The 21,281-nt window shown below is 37.0% G+C and overlaps 1 protein-coding gene and 1 non-coding gene across 2 annotated transcripts; both read left to right on the top strand.

The window, feature by feature from the left end:
- The first annotated feature begins 3,813 nt into the window (after positions 1-3,813).
- On the top strand, positions 3,814-17,968 carry LOC110262595 (uncharacterized). Its single transcript, XM_021102960.2, has 2 exons — positions 3,814-4,291; positions 16,397-17,968. Exon 2 carries the CDS (start codon positions 17,285-17,287, stop codon positions 17,813-17,815), a length of 531 nt encoding a protein of 176 aa, XP_020958619.1. The 5' UTR covers positions 3,814-4,291; positions 16,397-17,284; the 3' UTR covers positions 17,816-17,968.
- Positions 4,889-4,961, top strand: TRNAK-CUU (transfer RNA lysine (anticodon CUU)). The gene has a single exon. It is a non-coding gene; the product is annotated as a tRNA-Lys (tRNA).
- Positions 17,969-21,281: the final 3,313 nt, after the last annotated feature.

Here is a 21,281-nt window from a genome sequence, read left to right as displayed (position 1 = left end):
GGTTTGTTCACTTCCATCAGAGCTTTCACTTGATGGTTGCAATCGTAACTAATAAAAATCCAAATTCAGGAATTTTTGAAGAAATATAGTTTTTGAAATATTCTATGCATAGGTATGTGTAAAAGTAGTTACCCTTCTGGAAGTCCTGGTGGGAGTTCTTCGACTTTTGTGTTGTGTTTGTCGAGAAGAGGCTGCGGTGTCAGCTTTTCTTTTGTGGGATTTTTTGGGGGAACCTTCAGCAGCAGGGGCTGTCCGGATGGCGAATTGCTGGATTTCCTCTAAGGTACGACTGTACCTAGAATAGTAAGCCATCCACCATTCGAGACAAGACTTGGTGATGTACAAACTGCGATCATAAACAAGAAAATTGAAATGTTCCATGTGTTGTTGATTTTTTGAAAGGAGAAGATCAAGTTCACTTCGAGAGGTAAGAATGATGTGGCAGAATGACTTGTTGTTTCGAGGAAAAGGGGTTGGAATGACCTGTGAGAAACCCAATTACCTGGCTGTGAAATGAGGGGCATATAGGGTTATTTTGAATTTTTCTTTTTTGTGTTGAGGCAGCCCTGTAGAAATTACTTGAACGGCCAGCAAGTTTGCCCAATTCCGATTAGCCAGTTCATTTTCCTTAGCATCATTTGGGAAGAGTAAACGATCAAGCCATGCAGGACCACAATTTCAACGCATAAAAGGGGCAAAATTGAGGTTGTCATTGTAGAAATCTTTACAAGAGTGGAAGAGAGAAAAAACAGCCCAGAATCGGTCTTCATCTGATTGTGTATTTGGGAAATTAGGCTTGTAATCAGCCAATCGGAAGCCTTTGATATGTTGCTTGTCAGTAGCACCACCTCCAGGCTTTGTCATATACTTTTCAAAAATGGCATTGAGCCATAGTTGGAGAAGCCAGAGGGGGCCACCTACACTAATCAGACAATTATCTCGGAGACAATGTACAAATTGACCAAGCTCTTCGAAGATACGCCCTAGAAGAAGCTTGGCCAAATTCAAAGTATTTTCTTCGTGAAGCAGAGCAGCCAAAGGAAGGAAGAATTTTGACATTTGAACACTCCGAGAACAGAAAACGATTGCATTTAGCCAATAGAACAGAAAGGCTACGTGTTCGTCGTCTGTAACAGGAGTGCCTTCTGCACCCATGTTGTGAGCAATGAAATCACTGTAGGAATTGGTGGTGGAGGCAATAGTATATTGATGCTTGGGTTGCATGTCAGAAGTATAGTCAGGAGGGTTTATTGGAAGCCCTGTAATAGCGACTACATCCAGAAGAGACATACCAATCATTCCACATGGAAGGTGGAAGTTGTTGGTCGTCCTGTTCTAAAAATAAGTCACAGCTCCAATCATCCAAGGGAGCGTTATAAGTGAGAAGTGAGAAAGTCTTAGGAGTTCTTGGATCCTCAGAGCCCCCCAGGCAGCGCTTTTTAAAGGAGCAAGGAGTTGGTACCAGGCCGTGAAGTCAGTACCTCGAGGGTTAATCTTTGGATTATTCCTGAAGGGTTTTTAATGAATGAAGAAAGAGATATCAATAGCTTGATTGATCAATAAGTCTTCCCCTTGAGCGCTAGGAAAGAAAGGTAATTTCTTATTCGCTCTTTCTAGGGATTCGACAGGCCCAAGGAAACAGTGTGTATCTCCGTTCACTGTGAAAGGATCAAGATTCTAGTATCATTAACCTGAAGCTATGGGTCGTCAATGACTTCATCATTGACTTGATTTAGCACATGGAGGGCGGGTGGAGCTGGTGGTGCTACTTCGAGACCTTTACCCTTGTTTTGAGCAGCGGCGTGAGAAGAGAAAGCGGCCCTTGCAGAACATAGAAAAGGAAGTTTTGAAGGTTAAGGGTTATGCAAGAAAAACTGGTGCGAAAGAAATTCAGAGAGCGAGGGTTCGAAAAATTGAACAAGAGCGAAAATGTTGAATTTAAAGGAAGTATTGTTGTTCCCGTTATTGCAGAAGGAATGCGAAAAAAGGTAACTTCCCAAAGAATGCGAAGAGGTGGAGAGAGAAAGCGTACGTCTCGAGAAACGTATCGAGTGGATCAGTATTAATGAGAAGTTAAATGGTAATTAATACTTATTTAAGAGATTGAAATTTGAATTTAGATTAAGAGTTTTATCTTCCAATAATGTTGTTGTTAAAGACAAACACATTAATCCAAGGGGACAATTTGTTGATCGAAAAATATTTTCGATTAAGGCAAGTTGGTTCGAAGTAGTAAAAAGGTCGAAGATATAAGTAGTTCTCGAAAAGATGCACGTGCAAGCATTAGCTGGAGGTACTCGATGCGGATTTGATTTCGAAATATTTTATCGAATCAAATAGGTCAAACCGGTCAGGTATTCGAAAGAAGTAATCGAATGAATCATTTCGAAGAGAAGATCGAGCAGTTATGTGAGTAGGGAAGTTGAAGACATTCATCATGTGGAGAATTTATGAGTAAGCGTTTAATTTGCCAAGGAGTGGGAACGGTTACCAAAGAGTGCACATTCAAGGTTGTGTTTTTGTAATTAATTGTAAGTTACAAAAGTGGATTATAAATACTAGAAAGTTTTAGGGAATAGAGGTTGGAACTTTAATTCAGAAAACACTCAAGCACACTCACATCCCCAGAGAATTCGTGAGTTTGCGATCGAGTTACTTTTCTGTAGGGTTCCTTCCATGTTTTACTCTTTCAATTTATTTTCTTGTAAACTTTATTTTTTAAGCAAGTTTATCTTCCAAGTACCATTTAATTTCAATGTCCAATTTACATTTATGCACTTTTAATTTTCATGTCAAAGTCCTTTGACTCACTCGAATGCACTTTACTGATTTCTTTTATTTTCAACGCAAATCTTTCAATTTCAGTCAATTTACCTTTCGAAATTGTTTGTTTTAAACTTCTTTATCCTTTTACAAACCTTTATTTATTTGTCATCTCAATACACATCTAATCGAAGACACTTTGATGCACTTTTAGAAAATTGGTACCTATACAGAGGAGTAGGTTTCGCTCCCAAACCACTAGATATCGAACCACCATGATTTGTTAAAAATCGACAAAACACTCTCTTTCTCAAACCTCACTTCTGACCTCATCCATCACTACTGTTCACCACCGCATCAAAGTCTCGTTCATTGTTGCATCTCTTTTATTGTTCCCGTCAGATCACATCTCCTTCATCATCTCTATTGTCGCATTGCTCTCTCGGAGCCATTTTGCCTCATTGTCTCAATGTCCCGCAGGCCACAGCCGCGTTATCACTGTCTTCTAATCTGCATGACTGGATCTGAGCCTGAAAAAAGTGTTATATCTAATACGATCATTTTTTATGATATTTTGAAATTTTGTTTTGTTGATTGGTACAATTACATATTTGATACCCAATTCGATTTTTATGATCGGATCTGAACCTAAAAAAATGTGGATATGGGATCCAATTCGATTTGTGTGCAGTCTTAGTATCAATTTTAACAAATCACTATTCAAAATTTAACCCAAATCACAAAAGGCTATTTTTTTTAAGGTTATATTTTTTTTTAATTTCTTTTTGGCCAGATTGAGAAATTAGAGATTTTGTAACATCATAGATGGATAGCATTTTCAGTACCGTGGTTCGAGAACCCTAACTCTAAAGGTTATTTTTTTTTTGTCACTGTTATATTGTTTATCTTTGGATGATAGAAAAATCAGTGTTTCATAAATTAATTTTTCCATTAGCCTCAAAAGGCCCGCTTCCAAACTTTCGCAGCCCAAACATCACTATACCTCAAAAACCCAATAATCCATCCACTTCAACTATCCCTTTTCTCCATATTGGACCATCTCCCATATCATCAGATATTACGGACCAACCAAACAAACACTCATCCAATATACACCCACTAAATCCACCTAACACACATCGTACTCACCCAATTCCCATTTCTTCTTCCTTTTTATGATTCAATCCCTCCGTCCCTTTCTCAGCAAAATGCACAACCCGAATCCACCTCCCACAAATCATCACCAATTCACTATCACCGTCACCATCTAGTCCGCAATCATTCTTATCTGACACCACTCTTCCCACCGAACAATCCCTCTCCGCTACTCCTTCATCTTCACATTCTTCTTCTTCCCCAACCACACATGAAGCCGCTGCCACATCCCCTGTAACTGCCATTACCGATGCTCCTCCCGTCCAAGCCCCTCGCAGCAGTCAACGTCACTCCAAGCCTCCGATTTGCGCCTCTCTATCTTCATTTGCAATTCTTATCTTACTACTCCAACTTCTACCTCCTCAAGTTGACCGTAAGCTATCGTTGTCTTCTCTCTCCCCCTCTCATTAACATTTCATGTCATCCTTGCATTTTTAATCATGAGCCTAAGTCGAGGAAACTACCAAAAAAATATGCTAACCTAAAAATAGCAACTAAAAATTGAAAAATACAAAAAAAATAGATATTAAATATATATTGTAAACAAATATTTTTAAAAATTATCTTAAAATTTGATATTTTTTTTAAAAAAATTATTGTGAATGATTAATTTTTTTTAGAGATTAAACTCTGAAATCCTTTTTATATAATTTTTAAATATTTATCTAAATATTATTATAAAAATTTAGATAAAATATATTAAATATTAAAAAATTATTATTTAAAAAATATAATATTTATTAATTATTTTTATCCTATTCTCAACTTATTGTTATTTTTTATACTAAAGTAATAGTTAACGAATTCCAAAGTCTCTTTATCCTAAATTCATTGCCGTCTTCACATGGAAGAGGAACTTGATGACAACGAGTTCAGAATATGGTATGCGATTGAAAACGAGGATAAACTGAAGACGGTAGAAGATTTCACATGTTATTTTACAATTCATGTTATATATAAAATTTAAATAGCCCGTCTAGCTCAGTCGGTAGAGCGCAAGGCTCTTAACCTTGTGGTCGTGGGTTCGAGCCCCACGGTGGGCGTGATTTCTTGTCTTGCGAGAAGAGAGTAACATCTTTTCTTAATTTTTTATTTATATATTTTACTTATCAATAAAGAGAGGTATAAAGGTAAAAGAAATACCACTAAATAATCAATTCAAAACAAAAACTCATAAATAAAAACTAAGGAAAAAAAAAACAAACAAAAAAATACAAAAAAAAAAAAAAAAAAACTCATAAAATTTAACACTGTCAAGAAGCCTTTGAACTTTACTTACTGGTAACATGCCTATTTTCATTGTTATTAAGTTCTGGTTGTTAGAAATCAAATTCTAAAAAATTGTAGTAAAATCAACCTATCAAAAAAGAACCATAAAAAAAACATTAAGCAAAAATATCTACCAAAATTCACAGAGAACTATGACTTTTACTATATGTGTGCTTGTATATAATGGGCTAAATTTGAAAAAAGAAAATAATGCATAAGAAATACCACTAAATAATCAAATCTAAAATTAAGGAAAAAAAACAAACAAAAAAATACTAAAAAAAAAATCAAACAAAAACTCATAAATAAATGACAAACTATTAATAGATTAATTGGGAAAACAAACAAAATTTTAACACTGTCGAGAAGCCTTTGAGCTTTGCTGTCTGGTAACATGCCTATTTTCATTATTATTAAGTTCTGGTTGTTAGAAATCAAATTCCAAAAAAATGTAGTAAAATCAACCTATCAAAACAGAACCATAAAAAAAATATTAAGCAAAATATCTACCAAAATTCATAGAGAACTATGACTTTTACTACATGTGTGCTTGTACATAATGGGCTAAATTTGAAAAAAGAAAATAATGCATAATAAAAATATTTAAAAGAGAAAAATTACATTCAAAGAGAACCATGACTTTCACTATATGTGTCCTTGTACATAATGGGCTAAATTTGAAAAAAAGGAAATAATGTATAATAAAAACATTTAAAAGAAAAAAGTTACAGAATTTAAACCCATCAATAATCTCTATTACTAACACAATGACTCACATGACACTAAATTAGGGAACTCTTGTTTAGTAGATTCAATCAATTCAAAGAATTCTAAATCCCAAAATTTTAGTGTACTATGTGCTGACCCTGCAATACAATTTGTGATATTCAAAAGCTTAAGAATAAAATAAACATTGAAACTTTTAATCTTTTAGGCATCAAATTATAATTAAATGAACCAAAATTAGGAAAAAAAATATGTATAAATGCCAAATCTACGTAAATACATATTATGCTTTGTATGAAAAAGTTAATTTGTGAGTGATCATACATTTACACTCTCTACGTCGGTGATATATGTTTGGAGCTGCATTGAAATAAAAAAATAAATTAACTTCTTATTTAATTAGATCCTTATATAGAAAAGAGAAATTTGCCATATCTAATAAAATATTTAGATAGTACCTATATTAAAATTGGCGGTAGTAAAATAATTAAGAAGTAAATTGAAATTTACATCCTGAATTATGTACTTCTATTAATAATAAATTTATATACTGAAAGCACCCATCACTGTTAGTATCGAAAAAATTTTCCTAAAATAAAAAAAAATAAATAAAATAAAAAATATCATAAATTAAATTTAAATCTTTAACTCTATTATCATTAATATTATATAAGTTGATGTTCTATGTTTGGTTAACATATAAGTTGACTACATGTATAGAGTGCATCCTATATCTATTTTTAAACTCTAAGAAAACATAAAATTTGAATACAAATCTATGTAAATATAGATTGTCATCTTTTAAAATAAATAGAATTTAATTAGATGGTAAATAAAGACTACCATCATGTTTATGCTTTGAAATCAGCAGATTCAAGTTGTTCCCCCACCTTGCACCCCATACTAATTTATTTAAAAAAAAAATCACAGTGACTAAGATCACAAAATTTAAAACTTTAATGAAGCTGCAAGATAAATAATAACTGGTGCGGATTTTAAATACCACAGATTTACCGGCAAATGTATCGGGTCGTACTAAGTAATAATTTAGGTGAGTGAGTGTCGATCCTACGAGAATTAATGGATCAAGCAACAATAGTTGGGTAACTAGGCTAGTCAGACAAACTAATTTGAGTGTTGTGAGTTTTAAATAGCACAAAACAGTAATTCAAGAGAATTCAAGAAAGCAAACAGAGAATGGTTGGTGAAAATAGTATGAAAAAACAGTTAAGGTTTTAGAAATGTTAAATTTTCGGATTAACAATTCTTATTATCCACTTTAATCATGCAAAGATTCAATTCATGGCAACCTTAAGTGATTAAACCCTAATTCCTTTGCAATTTAATCTCCCCTAACTAAATCAACTGCCAATCCCTTGGTCACTTAATTTAAATTAGAAGTTTAAGTCCAATTCTATTTTATGAGCCACACAAACCCTAAACACCCAAAGATAAGACGATTATATGTCATATATCACGTTAAATCCAGATATATAGAGAATTGTGAGGAGTTAATTTCAAGTTGTAATTCAAGTGAGTTAACTTTTCCAAGATTCAACAAGAATTCAATTAGAAAAAGAGTTATCTTCCAATATACTCTAATCCGTAGGATGAAAAACGAAATTAATCCTTGAATATACAACAGTGCATTGATTAAGAGTAGAATGACAATAGTATTAATCCATCAAAATAATAGAGCTCCTAACCTTAATAGTGGTGGTTTAGTTACTCATGGCTCAGAGAAAAACCTAGAGTGAAAAAATGAAAAATGCGGAACAAGAAAAAAGAGAAGAAGAGAGCCTACAGGGCTAATTCTTGTCTCCTTTTATGTCAAATCCTAATTTTTCTAAATTTATTAATCAAAAACCCTAAAAACTATAAAAGAAAATCAATTAAAAACTAAATGAGGCCTTCCGTGGAGATTTGAGGATGCTATTGCTGCTAAACGCTGGGAAGTAGCGTTTAGCGCTGCTGGACAGAGAGCTTTCCAATGTTTCTGGGTACCTGGCTTAGCGCCACTATCGCATGACCTTGGCACACTTTACGAAGCATCTATCGCTAAATGCCGAGTCATGGTGTTTAGCGCTAACAAATAGAGGCACGGGGCGCTAAACCAGCTTGACAGCATCAAAATTTTTTCTTTTTCTTCTGCACGAACTCTGTCAAACTTGTCCGAACTTCACCTGAAATCATCAAAATAACAGTGCAAATCAAAGTAGCATCCAACATGGCTTAAAACACCAAATTCTCATAAAAACTCAACAAATCCACGTCTAAATTATTAAGAAATATAGAAAAGATGCTCAGGCATCACAACACCAAACTTAAATTGTTGCTTATCCTCAAGCCACTGAAAATAATATGAACTTGAGATGTGGTTTTGCCTAAGAATTGAGTTTTCAATTAAGTTCCTATATATTCTTTGAATGGGGTTAATGACACTGTGATACTAAATAGTTTCAGCACCTCACTATCCTTTGAAGCTTAAGAATGCCAATGTCATTTGGAACTAGAATCTGGATAATATTATGAATTCTCTCTCTTTTACCTTCCAATTAATCCTTGAACACAGTTTTTTCTTTTCTTTTCTTTGGTGCTTTGCACTTTGAGTCTAGCTGTGACTCTAAATATTTTGTCTCAAGCTTTGCTTGACACAGAAACACAACAAGCACTTAATTGGGGGAACTCTTTGAATTCTGATTTTTCTATTGAATTTTTCTAGTCAGTGATGTTCAGAGCCTTTGGCATACTCTTTATTTGCAGTTGGCTTTGACTCTAAGTGCTTTGTCTCAAGAGTTCTTTGACACATTCACGCCACAAGCATATAGTTAGGAAAATAACTGTTTGAGCTTTTGATCATTCTTAACCTTCCTAGCCATTGATGCTCAGAGTCTTGGGCCTTGCTTTTTATTTTCTTTCTCTTTTGCTGTTTCTTTTGCTTCAAGGATTAATTTCTTGTTCAATTTAGAGAATTTCATAATACTTCTCTCAATTTTTGTTCCTCACGAATTAACATCCTTTACTCCAAGATCAAACATGCACTGCTCTTTTTCATGCATTCAAAATCACACATAAATATCGCCACATCTACTTAAATAAAACAATTCTAAATATAAACTCAACTACTCATGCATTACACCATTTTTCTCTCTTTTTTTTGAATTTAAGCTCAGTGAGCTATACATGAGATATATTTTCAAAATAAAAATAAAAATAACAATAACTGAATTAAAAAAAATAACCTAAAAAGACTAGATATAATAAAGATCATGCAAAAGACAGAAAATAAAGCAACAGAAAACAGAAAATAGCAAAATAACAGCGAAATGGAAAAATAGAACGAAAGAAAACTTAACCACCTCAGTCATCCTGGTGGTCATCTCCTCTATTAGGCTGAGCTCCCGGATATCTTCTCAGTCGCCCAATGTCAAGTCTCATCTGTGTAAGCTCATGGCACTGACTTTACTGCTCAGCTAGAACCTACAGAAAGAGAGCACTATGACTATCCTAGCTCACTCTCAACTGCTCAATAGAGGAAGTCAGCTAATGCCAATACTCCTGCGGAGGAAAGTAGTGTCCCTTAGGCATCAAGGGCTGCTCCTGCTGGGGAGGGAGAACTGGTTGTCCTTGTGCTGCTGGCTCCTCTCTCGGGGCTCGTGCATACTCCTGGGGATACTCCATCCTCTTCCTAAAGATCGGTCTCTTTATGGGAATGAGGGTGTCGTGCTCTATGTGCACTATGTGGGCATCGCAGAGGCAGTAGATAAGATGTAGGAATGCCAGCTTGGCGTGGGTGGAGGCATTGAAAGCAATGTTGTATATCTCCTGTGGAATCACTTGCACCACCTCCACCTCATCCTCGAGCATAATACAGTGGATCATCACAGCCCAGTCTATAGTAACCTCAGAACGGTTACTTGTCAGGATGATGAAACGTTGGATAAAATCCAACCACCCTCGGGCTACTGGCCTCAGATCATGTCGTCCCAACTAATAAGGTTGCCCCTCTGAATTCAGCCTCCACTGGGCTCCTGGAAGGCATATGTCTGTAAGAATCTGATCCGGCCTCCAGTCACTATTCACTCTCTCAGTATAGGAGTGAGGATCATCTCTTAATTGCAGCAGTTGGAGTGCTTCCCTCACACTCCTCGATCTGAAGGCCATAGTCCTCCCTCTTACCATAGCAAGCCAATTCTTGGAGCTGGGATTCACGCCCCTCACATGCTTGTATGTAACCCAAGCATTAGCATAAAACTCCTAGACCATCAGTTGGCCCACTTCAGTGATCGGGTTACACAGTGTTCCCCAGCCTCTTCTCTAGATCTCCTAAATTTTTGGATACTCGTCCGACTTGAGATCAAACTGGACTTCCGGAATAACCTTCTTCTTCCTAGTGATCTCATAGAAGTGCTCTTCGTGCACTTTGGAACTGAACCGGTTGGCATCATATGGACCGGTCACAGGGGCCTTCTCTTTCCTCTTTTTTGAAGAGGATTCTCCTTCCTTGGGTGCCATATATAAAGATCAAAGAAAGAAGCGGTGCAACCACACTAAATTTAAAACTTTTGCTCGTCCCCGAGCAAAGAAAAAGAGAAAAAGAAGGAGGTGTATGTGGGTAGTAATGGGAAAGAAAAAAAAAGAAAAAAGAAAAGAAGAATGGAAAAGGGGAGTGGATATGGTAATTAATGAAATAAAATTGATAAAAAGGGGAATGTGGTAAAAAAAGAAAGGAGGAATAGTGGGAGGGGTAAAAGAAAAAGAAGGAAGAAGAATAGAAGAGGGAGTAGTGTGGGGTGGGTAAAAGAAGTAGCAGTAGTAGGGGGGTTATTGTTGTTGGTATGTAAAAGGGGAGGGGGTAAATAGGTTTATATAGAGGGGGGAAGAAAGGAGAGTCGTTGGGGGAAAAGGGAATGGAAAGGTAAATTGAATGTGAATTAATTTGGGGTTGGTGGGGGGTAACGGTTAGTGGGGAAAGGGGGATTGGGAAGAGAGGTTTGGCGGTATGGAGGATGGTGATTGGTGGAGGGGATGGTTTTGGTGGGGCCCGCAAATTTTTCAATTCAAAATTCAAATCCCCTCAATGAAGGGGTCTCAAAACACGCTACTGGTACTAAACGCCAGGCTCAGCGTTTAGCGCCGCCTCCGTTATTTTTTTATTTATTTATTTTTATTTATTTTTATTTTTATTGGATGAATGCTTGGAGCTAAACACCCAAATGGTGGAATTAACAGAACCTAAATTCCAAATTAGAGCACCTATGGTGCTAAACGCCAGCTAGCCACGTTTAGCGTCAGCAAACAGAGCCATTTTCTCATTTTGTTGCACCATCAGCGCTAAACGCCAGCTCTTCGAGTTTAACGCCACAAGACAGTGGTTGGCTTCTCTAAATGTGTTCATCATGGGGCTAAACACCACGTTGTGGTGATTAGCGCCACCTCACAGTGGCAAACTCCACAAATTTCGTGCCTTTTGGCACTAAACGCCAGGTTGCGGCGTTTAGCGTCGACGAATCTGGATAAAATTTCCTCCAGAGTGTTCTGAGCGCCCATCTGATTGCACCTATTCATCAAATGAAGGAAAACCATAAAAAACTAGAATAAAGTAAAAAAAATACACTAAATATAAAATCTAAGGATACAGATAATTGGATTGCCTCCTAACGAGTGCTTCTTTAACGTCACTAGCTTGATGGTTGACTGTTGTTAGGGTGGAGGTTGATCATAACGCTTCAACTCCTCACCTCTCATTGTGAATTGTCTCTCTGCGTCCACATAAATTAGATCAATATGCTCAAGAGAGAGGATTTTGTTTACTGTATAAGGCAACACTGGATTACGAGTCAACACCACCTTCAACCCTAAGGAAAAACCTTCAGTGGAGATCTTTTTGTTTCTCCATTCCCTGAGCACTTTCTTCTTGGGAACTTCCTCCTTGGTGGATGACGCACACCCGACACGAAACTTAGGTTTGATGTAAGGGGAAATTGTATTGATTCCCACCAAAAGAGGATTGAGCTGCAAACTCTGTTGTACATCATCAGGGGGTTCTTAGAGATTTAGATCAGTGAACTCAGTCCATGCAGTTGTCCTCTTCACCAGAGTGATGTATGGATTTACAAACCTTGAGGGTCAAATTCTCCTCATGCACCATCAGCATCAATTCACCTTCTTCCATATCAATCAGAGCTCTCCCAGTGGCTAGAAATGGTCTACCTAGGATTATAGAGGTGTAACACCCTACCACACATAGCTTTACACTGAAGATGTAAAATAGAGGTGGCGAGGCGTTACGAACTCTAAAAATAAAATATAAATATACATAATATAGTTGAAAAGAAGGTTCATCTAGGAACCTTTGAAAGAAAGTTTAAAGCAAAGCTTTAAACAGAAAAGCGCATCACTCACATAAGCAATAAACGTAACAAAGCTGGATAAGAGTAAAATAAGCATGAAAGTATATATACAAAAGAGTTCCAAGATACATATAGCAAAGCTTCTGATCCAGCTCGCGAAGTTAAAAAACACACCAGAATTCCAAAAGTTCCACAAGACAGCCTACAGAACCTATTTTTCCACACACACACACACACACACACACACACATCAGAATTCCGAAAGTCCCACAAGACAGCCTACAGAACCTATTTTTCCAAATTCAACCTCTAAGAGGGATAAAACATAACATACATATGTAGTGGAGATAAAAAGTATATATATATATATGTATATATATATATATATATATATATATATATATATATATATATATATATATATATATATAACCAAACTTAAGTCCCAAAAGTACAAAAGAATCTTCGCTTTCAGAAGCTCCCAGAATGCTTCAGCGAGGTGCCACCTGACCTGCATCTGAAAACCACAAATATCCATATAGAATGAGAACTAGGAGTTCTCAGTATGGTAAAGGTACCGCATACATGAGATATAAGGTCCTGAGAAAGCCAGAGGCAATCCTAGAACGCCGACACTCAGATTATAAAGCTTAAAGAACTAAAATAGAACCATAAACCAAGGTAATCTTCTAAGGGTTCCTAACTTAACCAAAACTTAAACCTAAACCATCAATCCTCCTCCTTTCCTCCAATCCTCCAACACCAGAGAACCGCATAGACAACCAAGTAGACAATAACAAACACAGGTAGAATACAAGTACTGTAGGTAGCAAATATAAAAATTAACATGGTAAGTTCACTTAGGGATTCCCAAATAATGCACAAACAAGCAATTCAAGCAATATGCATATGATGCATGCCTGTCCTATGGCTGATGAGTCTCATTTGTCGGTTATCAAGCCAACCCGACAAGTCCGGCTGCCAAACCCTGGATTGTTCCCCCGATGCGCATCCCCAAGAGTCTATGCATAGCTTTTTCTCATATATAAAATTGCTCAATGGGTGTTATCCTTCCCAGAAATTTATAAGTACTCAGTCACCCTTACGTCGTAAGGTCAACAGAGTATCGAGTCTCAACCTAGAACACGTGGTGGCAAGTCACGGTACTTTACCCAGGGAAACTCGTATCTCAGATAACATTTAGTGCATTAGTCTCATTTCATTCATATTCATTCATAATTATTTCATAATCATTCATTATAGCTATAACATCACTTATACATCATATATTTGCACCTTTATACATAGTTTATCATAACCCGGAGCAAGTAGGGCAAAACTACAACCCTTGCGTCTACCCGAGGAGCCTCTATATACTAACCAACCTGGAGCAAGTGAGGCAAAATCACAACCCTTGCGTCTACCCAAGAGGTACGTTCTCATATGCCCTGGAGGAACAAAGGAGGGGATCCTAACCTCCCATCATCTTGCTGGGGGAGATTTTACAATCCAGGAGGAACAAGGAAGGGGATCCTCACCTTCCACCATCTTCTGGGGTCGCACTTTCGAAAAAGAGTGCTCAGATACAATGTTTATTCCTTTCTTTAGCCAGTTTCATAATTTAAGTAGTATATATATATATATATATGCACCCTATCTCCTCATACCTAATTCGTCACTTCTCAAGCTTTCTTCATCTCCAAGTTATCACCCCCTACTAACTTCTTCTCATCAATCAACACATAACTAAGGTTTAGGGGTTAAAAGAGTAAAAATAGAGGTTTAGAGGTTTGAAATTAGGTTTTAAAACATAAAATTAAGTTTGCTGAAAATAGGTGTCACGCGTACGTATGGGCCACGCGTATGCGTGGGAGTGAAATTCGCCCATCACTCGTACGCATTACCTCGTCCGCATACACATGCATGCCAAACAGAAACGCCCATCCGCGTATGGAGGGGTTTGCATACGCATGCATTGCAGATTAGTAAAAAATGGTTAAGTCTGCAGAATTTCAATTTTACATACCGAACTTCTGACGCACATAACTTTCTCATTTGAAAACATTTTTCATCTATTCTTCGAACGACGTAAACTTCACGGACCCAAATTTCATGAGACAAGTTTGAAACAATTTGGGGGTCCGGAAGTAGAGTTATGGCTCACCGAAATTCGGCAAAAAATCAGATTTTAACAAGAATCTTCCAAACCTCTATTTTCATAAAACATAACTCATTGCTCACACCCACACAAAAATCCCCTGCCCAAAACATAGCCAACACAACTCCACACCCTACCATAACTAATCATACGTCAATATTGCATAATCTCATACAAATTCATCAATTTTTACCAACAATTCATTACATATACATATGCATGTTTACCACTTTATCAATCATCTTCAAATCATCACTTAGCATTCCACTTCTATCACCAACATCAATTACCAAGCTAATAATCAACCTATTTCAACAATTATTATCAAGGTACTAAGCGTTTAACACATTCATACATTCACACCTAGCCTATGGTCATCTAGCCTAAGTTTTCACAAGACATTATATATTAAATACGAGAAACCAAAACCATACCTTGGCTGATTTTCTCGTATAACCCAAGACAACCCACTTAGGCAAGATTGCAAGCCCTCAACACCAAAATTCAGTAACTAGCACTAACTCCAAGCTTCCAATAGGCTTGTTTGAATTGTGATGCTGTGTTTTTTATCATGGCTGTGTGAGGTGAACCAGCTGCTAAATATTGTTAATGATTGCTTGTGCAGTGATGATTTTGCTTAATGAATGCAAGTTGTTTTTGCTTCTGTCTTGTTCCAATTTGAACTCAATCACTTGACCCAACATGCTTATTTGTTTAAGTTCATGTTGAACACTTGTGGTTGGGTATGAACTTCAGTGAATAGCATGCTACCTGAATTCATTATCTTTATGCAATTAGGCAGATTTGGAGCTGTATTTTAAGCAAGTATTTTTGTTCATCGTTCAAAGAAAGAATGTTAATTGTTGCTGGCTGATTTAGTTTAATTTGCTTTTTAATGTTTTGCTGCTGAAAGATTGGCTTAATTGTTCAATTCATATGAACTCATATATGATTTTTGTGCTTTTAATTGTTAATGAATTCATATGGATTAGAATTGCTTGTTTGAATTTGGGAAATAGCCAATTTACTGCTGAAATGCTGCCAGATTTTTTCTAACCATGTTTCATGAAATAACACTGTTTAATTGATGCAACAAGCTTCTATTTGATGATTTCTGTGTCAATAAGGTTTTGTTTGCTAAATGGTTTTGGAAACTCCTCAAGAACATGTTTATAGGTTTTGGTCATGCTTGTAGTACTCTTTGCTTGCTTACAACGCTAATTTGCTTATATGCATTGCATAGTTAGGTAAGCTTTCAGATTGACCATAACTTGAAACTCTTTCAAGATTTTGTGCCTCTTTTGCATAAACTCACAAGTTTGAAGGTTTTTAATCTGTGTGATTAATTGATTCATTCTATTCATGCCTAATTTGCATTAAGTCGCATAGATCATGAGATTTTCCATTCTGGTTTCAACTTGTGAATTTTATACCTCTTTGGAATGGGTGTTGAATGTTTCTTGATTTTCTTGTTCCTCAATGTTCTGATTTTACCAACACCAATTCATACAATTCTAGTGATCTTCACAATTGACTGATGACTTGTTTTCATAATTGTGTGCTTTTTTGGCAATATCATATTTCATCATCAATGACTATATACATTTCATGGTTGTGAGTATTCTTGCATCCATACTTTGTACACTGCTTTTAATTGAGCTAATAGCAGTCATATCACTAATTTTTAAACTAATTTCTAACTCTAACTTGATTAAGCAACTGATTTCTTCCATTTATTTTGAACATAACTCCTTTAATCATTCTTTTGAATATGGCATTTATTAGGCTCAATGAACAAGCATTGTGCAATTGTGGTTTGAATTCTTGATTTGTAACTAGAATTAAATTCTGAATTTTGTTACTTGTATTTCAAGCATTCTATTTTCTTCACTCACTTCATGAGTATGCCTTACTTTGAGTGCTTCACATCTACTTGGCTAGTTGCTTACATCATTCTACATCTGTTTTTCAGGATGTCAGACAAAGGGAAAGCTATAGCCACTACTTCTAAGAAGAGAAAGCGCTCTAAAACCTCTACCTCTTCACCCTATGAAAATTATGCTAAAAATCCCCTGAATGAAGTGGACAAAGAAAATCAGCTACTCCCATCCACTGATCCAATCAAATTCTCCAACCTCTACTGTGAGCTTCGCTTCCCTAAATTCCGGAAGACGAACCTAAACATTGAAAAGAAGCTGGTCCTTCCCAATGATGTGAGACGCACCATAAACACCCGTATTCTGGAGTTGGGATTGGACTTTGTTGACAGAGATTTGGGAAGGATAAACATTTCATGGGTGAGAGAATTCTACTGCAACTTCTTTCGTGCCACTCTCGATTCAGTCCAGCTGAGGGGTAGAGAGATTCTGATCACTGAGGCAGCCATTGGGGAGGCGTTGCTTTGCTGACCTCGCACTGATGGCACATGCGCCTATCAGTAGGCAGAGGTAGCCATCCACTGCATGACATTCGATTATGAGGCACTTAAGCGCGTGATTGCCACACCTGACGCTCCCTGGGTGATGGATTCTACTAACAAGAAGCCTAAGGGGATGCTTTTCACCTATCTGTCGAGAGAGACCAAGACTTGGCAGCATATATTCGCCCATTATGTCCTGCCCACCACTCACTTCTCAGAGATCCCGATGGATATGCTAGTTTTGATTGGATGTGTGATAGAGGAGAAAGAGGTAGACTTCCCCCGACTAATTAGGCAGAGTATGTGGTGCGCGCACATTCGTGGTCTATTGCCATTTCCTACACTGGTTACCAGCATGATTGAGCTGGCTGATGTTCCGTGGGAGGACGATGATGTGACACCACCACCCCTAGATGACGACGATAAGGAGCTTACCATTCCATGGGGTGGGTGGGTGCACGAGAAGCCTCCACCCAAGCGCCGTTCTCGAGCCAGAGTAATGATGGAGGCAGCTCAGCCCTTATCATCAGCAGCAGCAGCAGGACCCCCTCTACTTCAGCAGCCGCAGCATCCTTACCACCACCTCCTGCACCTGAGTCGACATACCTGTTGGTACAGTGCCTATTTCGCTCTATGGAGCGCAGCGAGCGTCGTATCATGCGACGTCTCGACTGCATAGACCAGGTGTTTGTCTCCCAGGGTATTGAGCTACCTCCGCTCCCAGACTCTCCCGCCTCCGACGAGCAGGATCAGGAGGAGGAGCATGTTGAGGAGCCGACTCAGCAGGAGGCACCACCAGAGACACAGGCCGCCACAGAGATTCCACAACCTCCTAAGGATCCACAGCCTGAGTCACAGCCTGAGCCTGAGCCACAGCCTGAGCCTGAGCCACAGCCTAAGCCACAGCCCGGCGCAATTGTTGACCCCATCCCGAGCATCAGCAGTAGCATCGAAGATGATGTTTCATCCTAAAGTGTGGGGAGGTCACCGTTCGTGACCGGTGAATAGCATTTATGTAGTGAATTTTTAGATATTTATCCTCTAGTTTTTGCTACTTTATTTTATTTCGCATTTTACTCTTGCACTTTATCTTTGAGATCATTTTGGGATTACTGTATATATTTGTCATTGTGGATACCCTTATTTTGGTTGTTGTACACTTTTATTATATATATATATATATATATATATATATATATATATATATATATATATATATATATATATATTGCATCTTGGCTTTTGATTATGATCAGAAAAATTTTGGATTGTTAAAACTCAGTTGACCCTTTTTGTATAAGAATTGTGTTTTGATTGAGAAGAGGGTAAACTAGGGAAAATTTTTAAAATTTTTTAAATCACAACCTTGCGTTAGAATAAGCTTAATCAATATGATGAAAATTTCCAAGAATTCCAGTTCTGAGGTACCACCCCAATTGGTTGAAAAAAATTTTTTAGAACTTGTTTGATTAATACACTTTGTGGATCATATTTTGAGTTTAAGAACACAAGCATGTGAGTTTTGAGCCTTAATTGTGTGGTTACATCATACATAACCACTTATTTTCATTCTTGTGTGCATTATTCTCTTCCTATGATTGTAATATTTGATTTGTTTGATTCTTTATGTCCATTATTTTGTGTATACATGCATTTTTATGATTGAGGCCATTGTTCAAATAGCTCACTGACCCAAATAGCCTACCTTTTATATTCTATTGTTAGCCAATTTTGAGCCTATGCTTAACCTATTTGTTCTTAATTGTAGCACATTACAAGCCTAAGTGAAAAACAATAAATATTCCTTGTTTGGATCTTTGATTAGCTTAGGCTAGTGAGAGTGTTCATAATTTGATTTTGGGAAGGTTGGGTACATTGGGTAGAGATAAAAGTGTGTGTGTGTTTTTGTTGAAAAATTTTAGGAATTGGGTGCACACTCATGTATTAATCATGTATAAACCATATGCATTGATATTCTTGTATATATTTTAGTAAAAAAAACTAGAAAAAGAATTGTAATAAAAAGGGGACAAAAATGCCCCAAAGCTCAAAGTTTAATAATGATCAATGCATATGTGTGGTGATCTAAAGGAAATGCATGAGTGAGTGAAAAAGTGAAGAATGGATAGCTAGGTTTGTTTAGAATTGTTTAGGTTGTCATAGATTAGGTGGGAAGTTTAAGTTAATCAAGGATCCAAATTTCAAGCTCACTTGACCATATGTATCCTACCTTGACCCTAGCCCCATTACAACCTATGGGAAAGTCCTCATGATATTTGTATGCATGCATAAAGTAATTGTTGATTGTTAGATGAAAAATAAATCTTGGAAAGCATGGTTAGGGGAGAATTGAGTGAATCAACCCCATACACTTGAGTGCCTAGAGCGGATATACCTCCGGCGAGGGTTCGATCGCTCAATTACATGTTTCCACCCATGATTATCTTTTCTTGCAAGTTTGTAAAATCTTTCAATGATTCAATCCAATTGTGGTTTGCTTTGATTGCTATTGCCTTAACACTGGGGCTTGCATGCGTATTCTTGGAGATTGATTTATTTTGACTAAGCCATTGCATTCATGTAAATAGGTTACATATAGATAGATTGCATTTAGTTAGTTCGCATTGAATAAATGTTGATACCCTTTGCTTCTTTCTTGATTTTAGCATGAGGACATGCTTAGTTTAAGTGTAGGGAGATTTGATAAACCCCAATTTCATGGTTTATCTTGTGCTTATTTTAGGAGATTTTATCACCTTTTTCCCACATTTTTATTTAATGAAATAGCGTGATTTTGTAATTCTCCCTTGAATTGTGTTTAAGTGTAAAAACATGCTTTTTAGGCCCTTAAATTGGTGATTTTGATTCACTTTAATTCCATTCGATGCCTTGATGTGTTTGTTGAGTGATTTCAGGTTCATAAGGCAAGTATTGGATGGAAGAAATGAGGAAAAAAGCATACAAAGTGAAGAATGCATGAAGAAACAAAGATTAGGAATGCATCAATGGGCGCGCACGCGTATAAGGTGCGCACGCGCATAAGTGATTTCACATAAGGACGCGCACGCATATTTGCCGCGTCCGTGCGGATGAAGAAACAGCCAATCGACGCGCACGCGCACATGGCGCGTACGCGCCGATACTAGCACGTGGCCCACTTAAAGGCAAAACGATGGGGGCGATTTCTGAGCTGCCCAGGACCAAATCCAACTTGTTTCTGAGTGTATTTCATGCAGAATTGAAGTCCAAGCAAAGGGGGGAGCAATTAGTTAGTCAACATGAGCCTTTAGTTAGTTTTCTAGAGAGAGAAGCTCCCTCTTCTCTCTAGAATTAGGTTAGGATTAGGTTAAATTGTCATGGATCCATGTTTAATTCCTTTCTTTCATCTTGCTTCTTTTATAATCTCTCCTGTCTACATCTTGATTTTCTTAGTTGTAATGTTAATTTCTCATTTTTCTATCTTGTTTGTGATAATGAACTCATGTTAGATTTGGTTCACAATTAATGTAATTTGGTGTTGATGTCTCTTTCATGTTGCTCTTGCTTGCTATTATTGATTTCTTGCTTATGAAGTTATGGTTTTCCTTAATTTTAGCATTTTGTGATGTTTACTTTTATTACACATTAGGTGTTTGATATAATGCTTCCTATAGTTTTTGAGTAGTTCTCTTGACCCTTGGCCTAGGCTAAGGGGATTGAGTGATCTTGAGTCCTTGGGCTTTGTTGAATTGTCAATCTTAGAATCCTTGGGGATCAATTTGATAACCATTGACTCTAGCCTACTACTAAGTCAATTAGTAACTAGGTTGGGACTTATGGATTGATGTTGATCAAGCCATTTGAAGTACTTCAAGCCTAGGAGTAGACATTACGTACTTAAGGCTTTAGTGAGTAGACCTAATGAGCTCGGTTCCGCATAATTATCAATGTTTGAATTGCGACAAGGATAGTGATCTCAATTACCTATGTCTTAGCCAAGAGTCCCTAATCTTGCTTCTTTTAATTGCTTGTTTGATTTACTTTTCTTGCCATTTATTTTATTGCCCTCTCATAAATCAAACCCTCCTTGCGTTCTCATAGCTAATAATTGACCACTTCCTTGCTATCCTCGTGAGACGACCTGGAGTCTAAATACTTCGGTTAATTCTTATTTGGGGTTTGTACATGTGACAACTTAAATTTTTGATGTGGGAATTGTTTGTTGGTGTAGAACTATGCTTACAACGAAGTTCTTATTTCTATAAGAGAAATTCTAAACCGACACGACAAATCTCATTTATCAAATATCACTCCCCTAATCTAAGTCAGTAAAGCCATAAATTCTGCAGTCACTTGACTTTTGAAACCTTAAGCCATGTTGGGTTGTGTCAGCTAAGTACCTAAGTATTCTTTTGACAGCTCTCTAGTGAATTTCTAGAGGGTGGTGCATAAATTGTGA

Source organism: Arachis ipaensis, chromosome B5 (genome assembly GCF_059453495.1).
Source record: "Arachis ipaensis isolate K30076 ecotype BB chromosome B5, ASM5945349v1, whole genome shotgun sequence".
Classification (NCBI taxonomy): Eukaryota; Viridiplantae; Streptophyta; class Magnoliopsida; order Fabales; family Fabaceae; genus Arachis; species Arachis ipaensis.
This window is presented reverse-complemented; position numbering and strand designations above follow the sequence as displayed.

Excerpts from the sequence above, each read along its gene's own strand:
- LOC110262595 (XM_021102960.2), top strand. The coding sequence starts at position 17,285 with ATGGGGTGGGTGGGTGCACGAGAAGCCTCCACCCAAGCGCCGTTCTCG.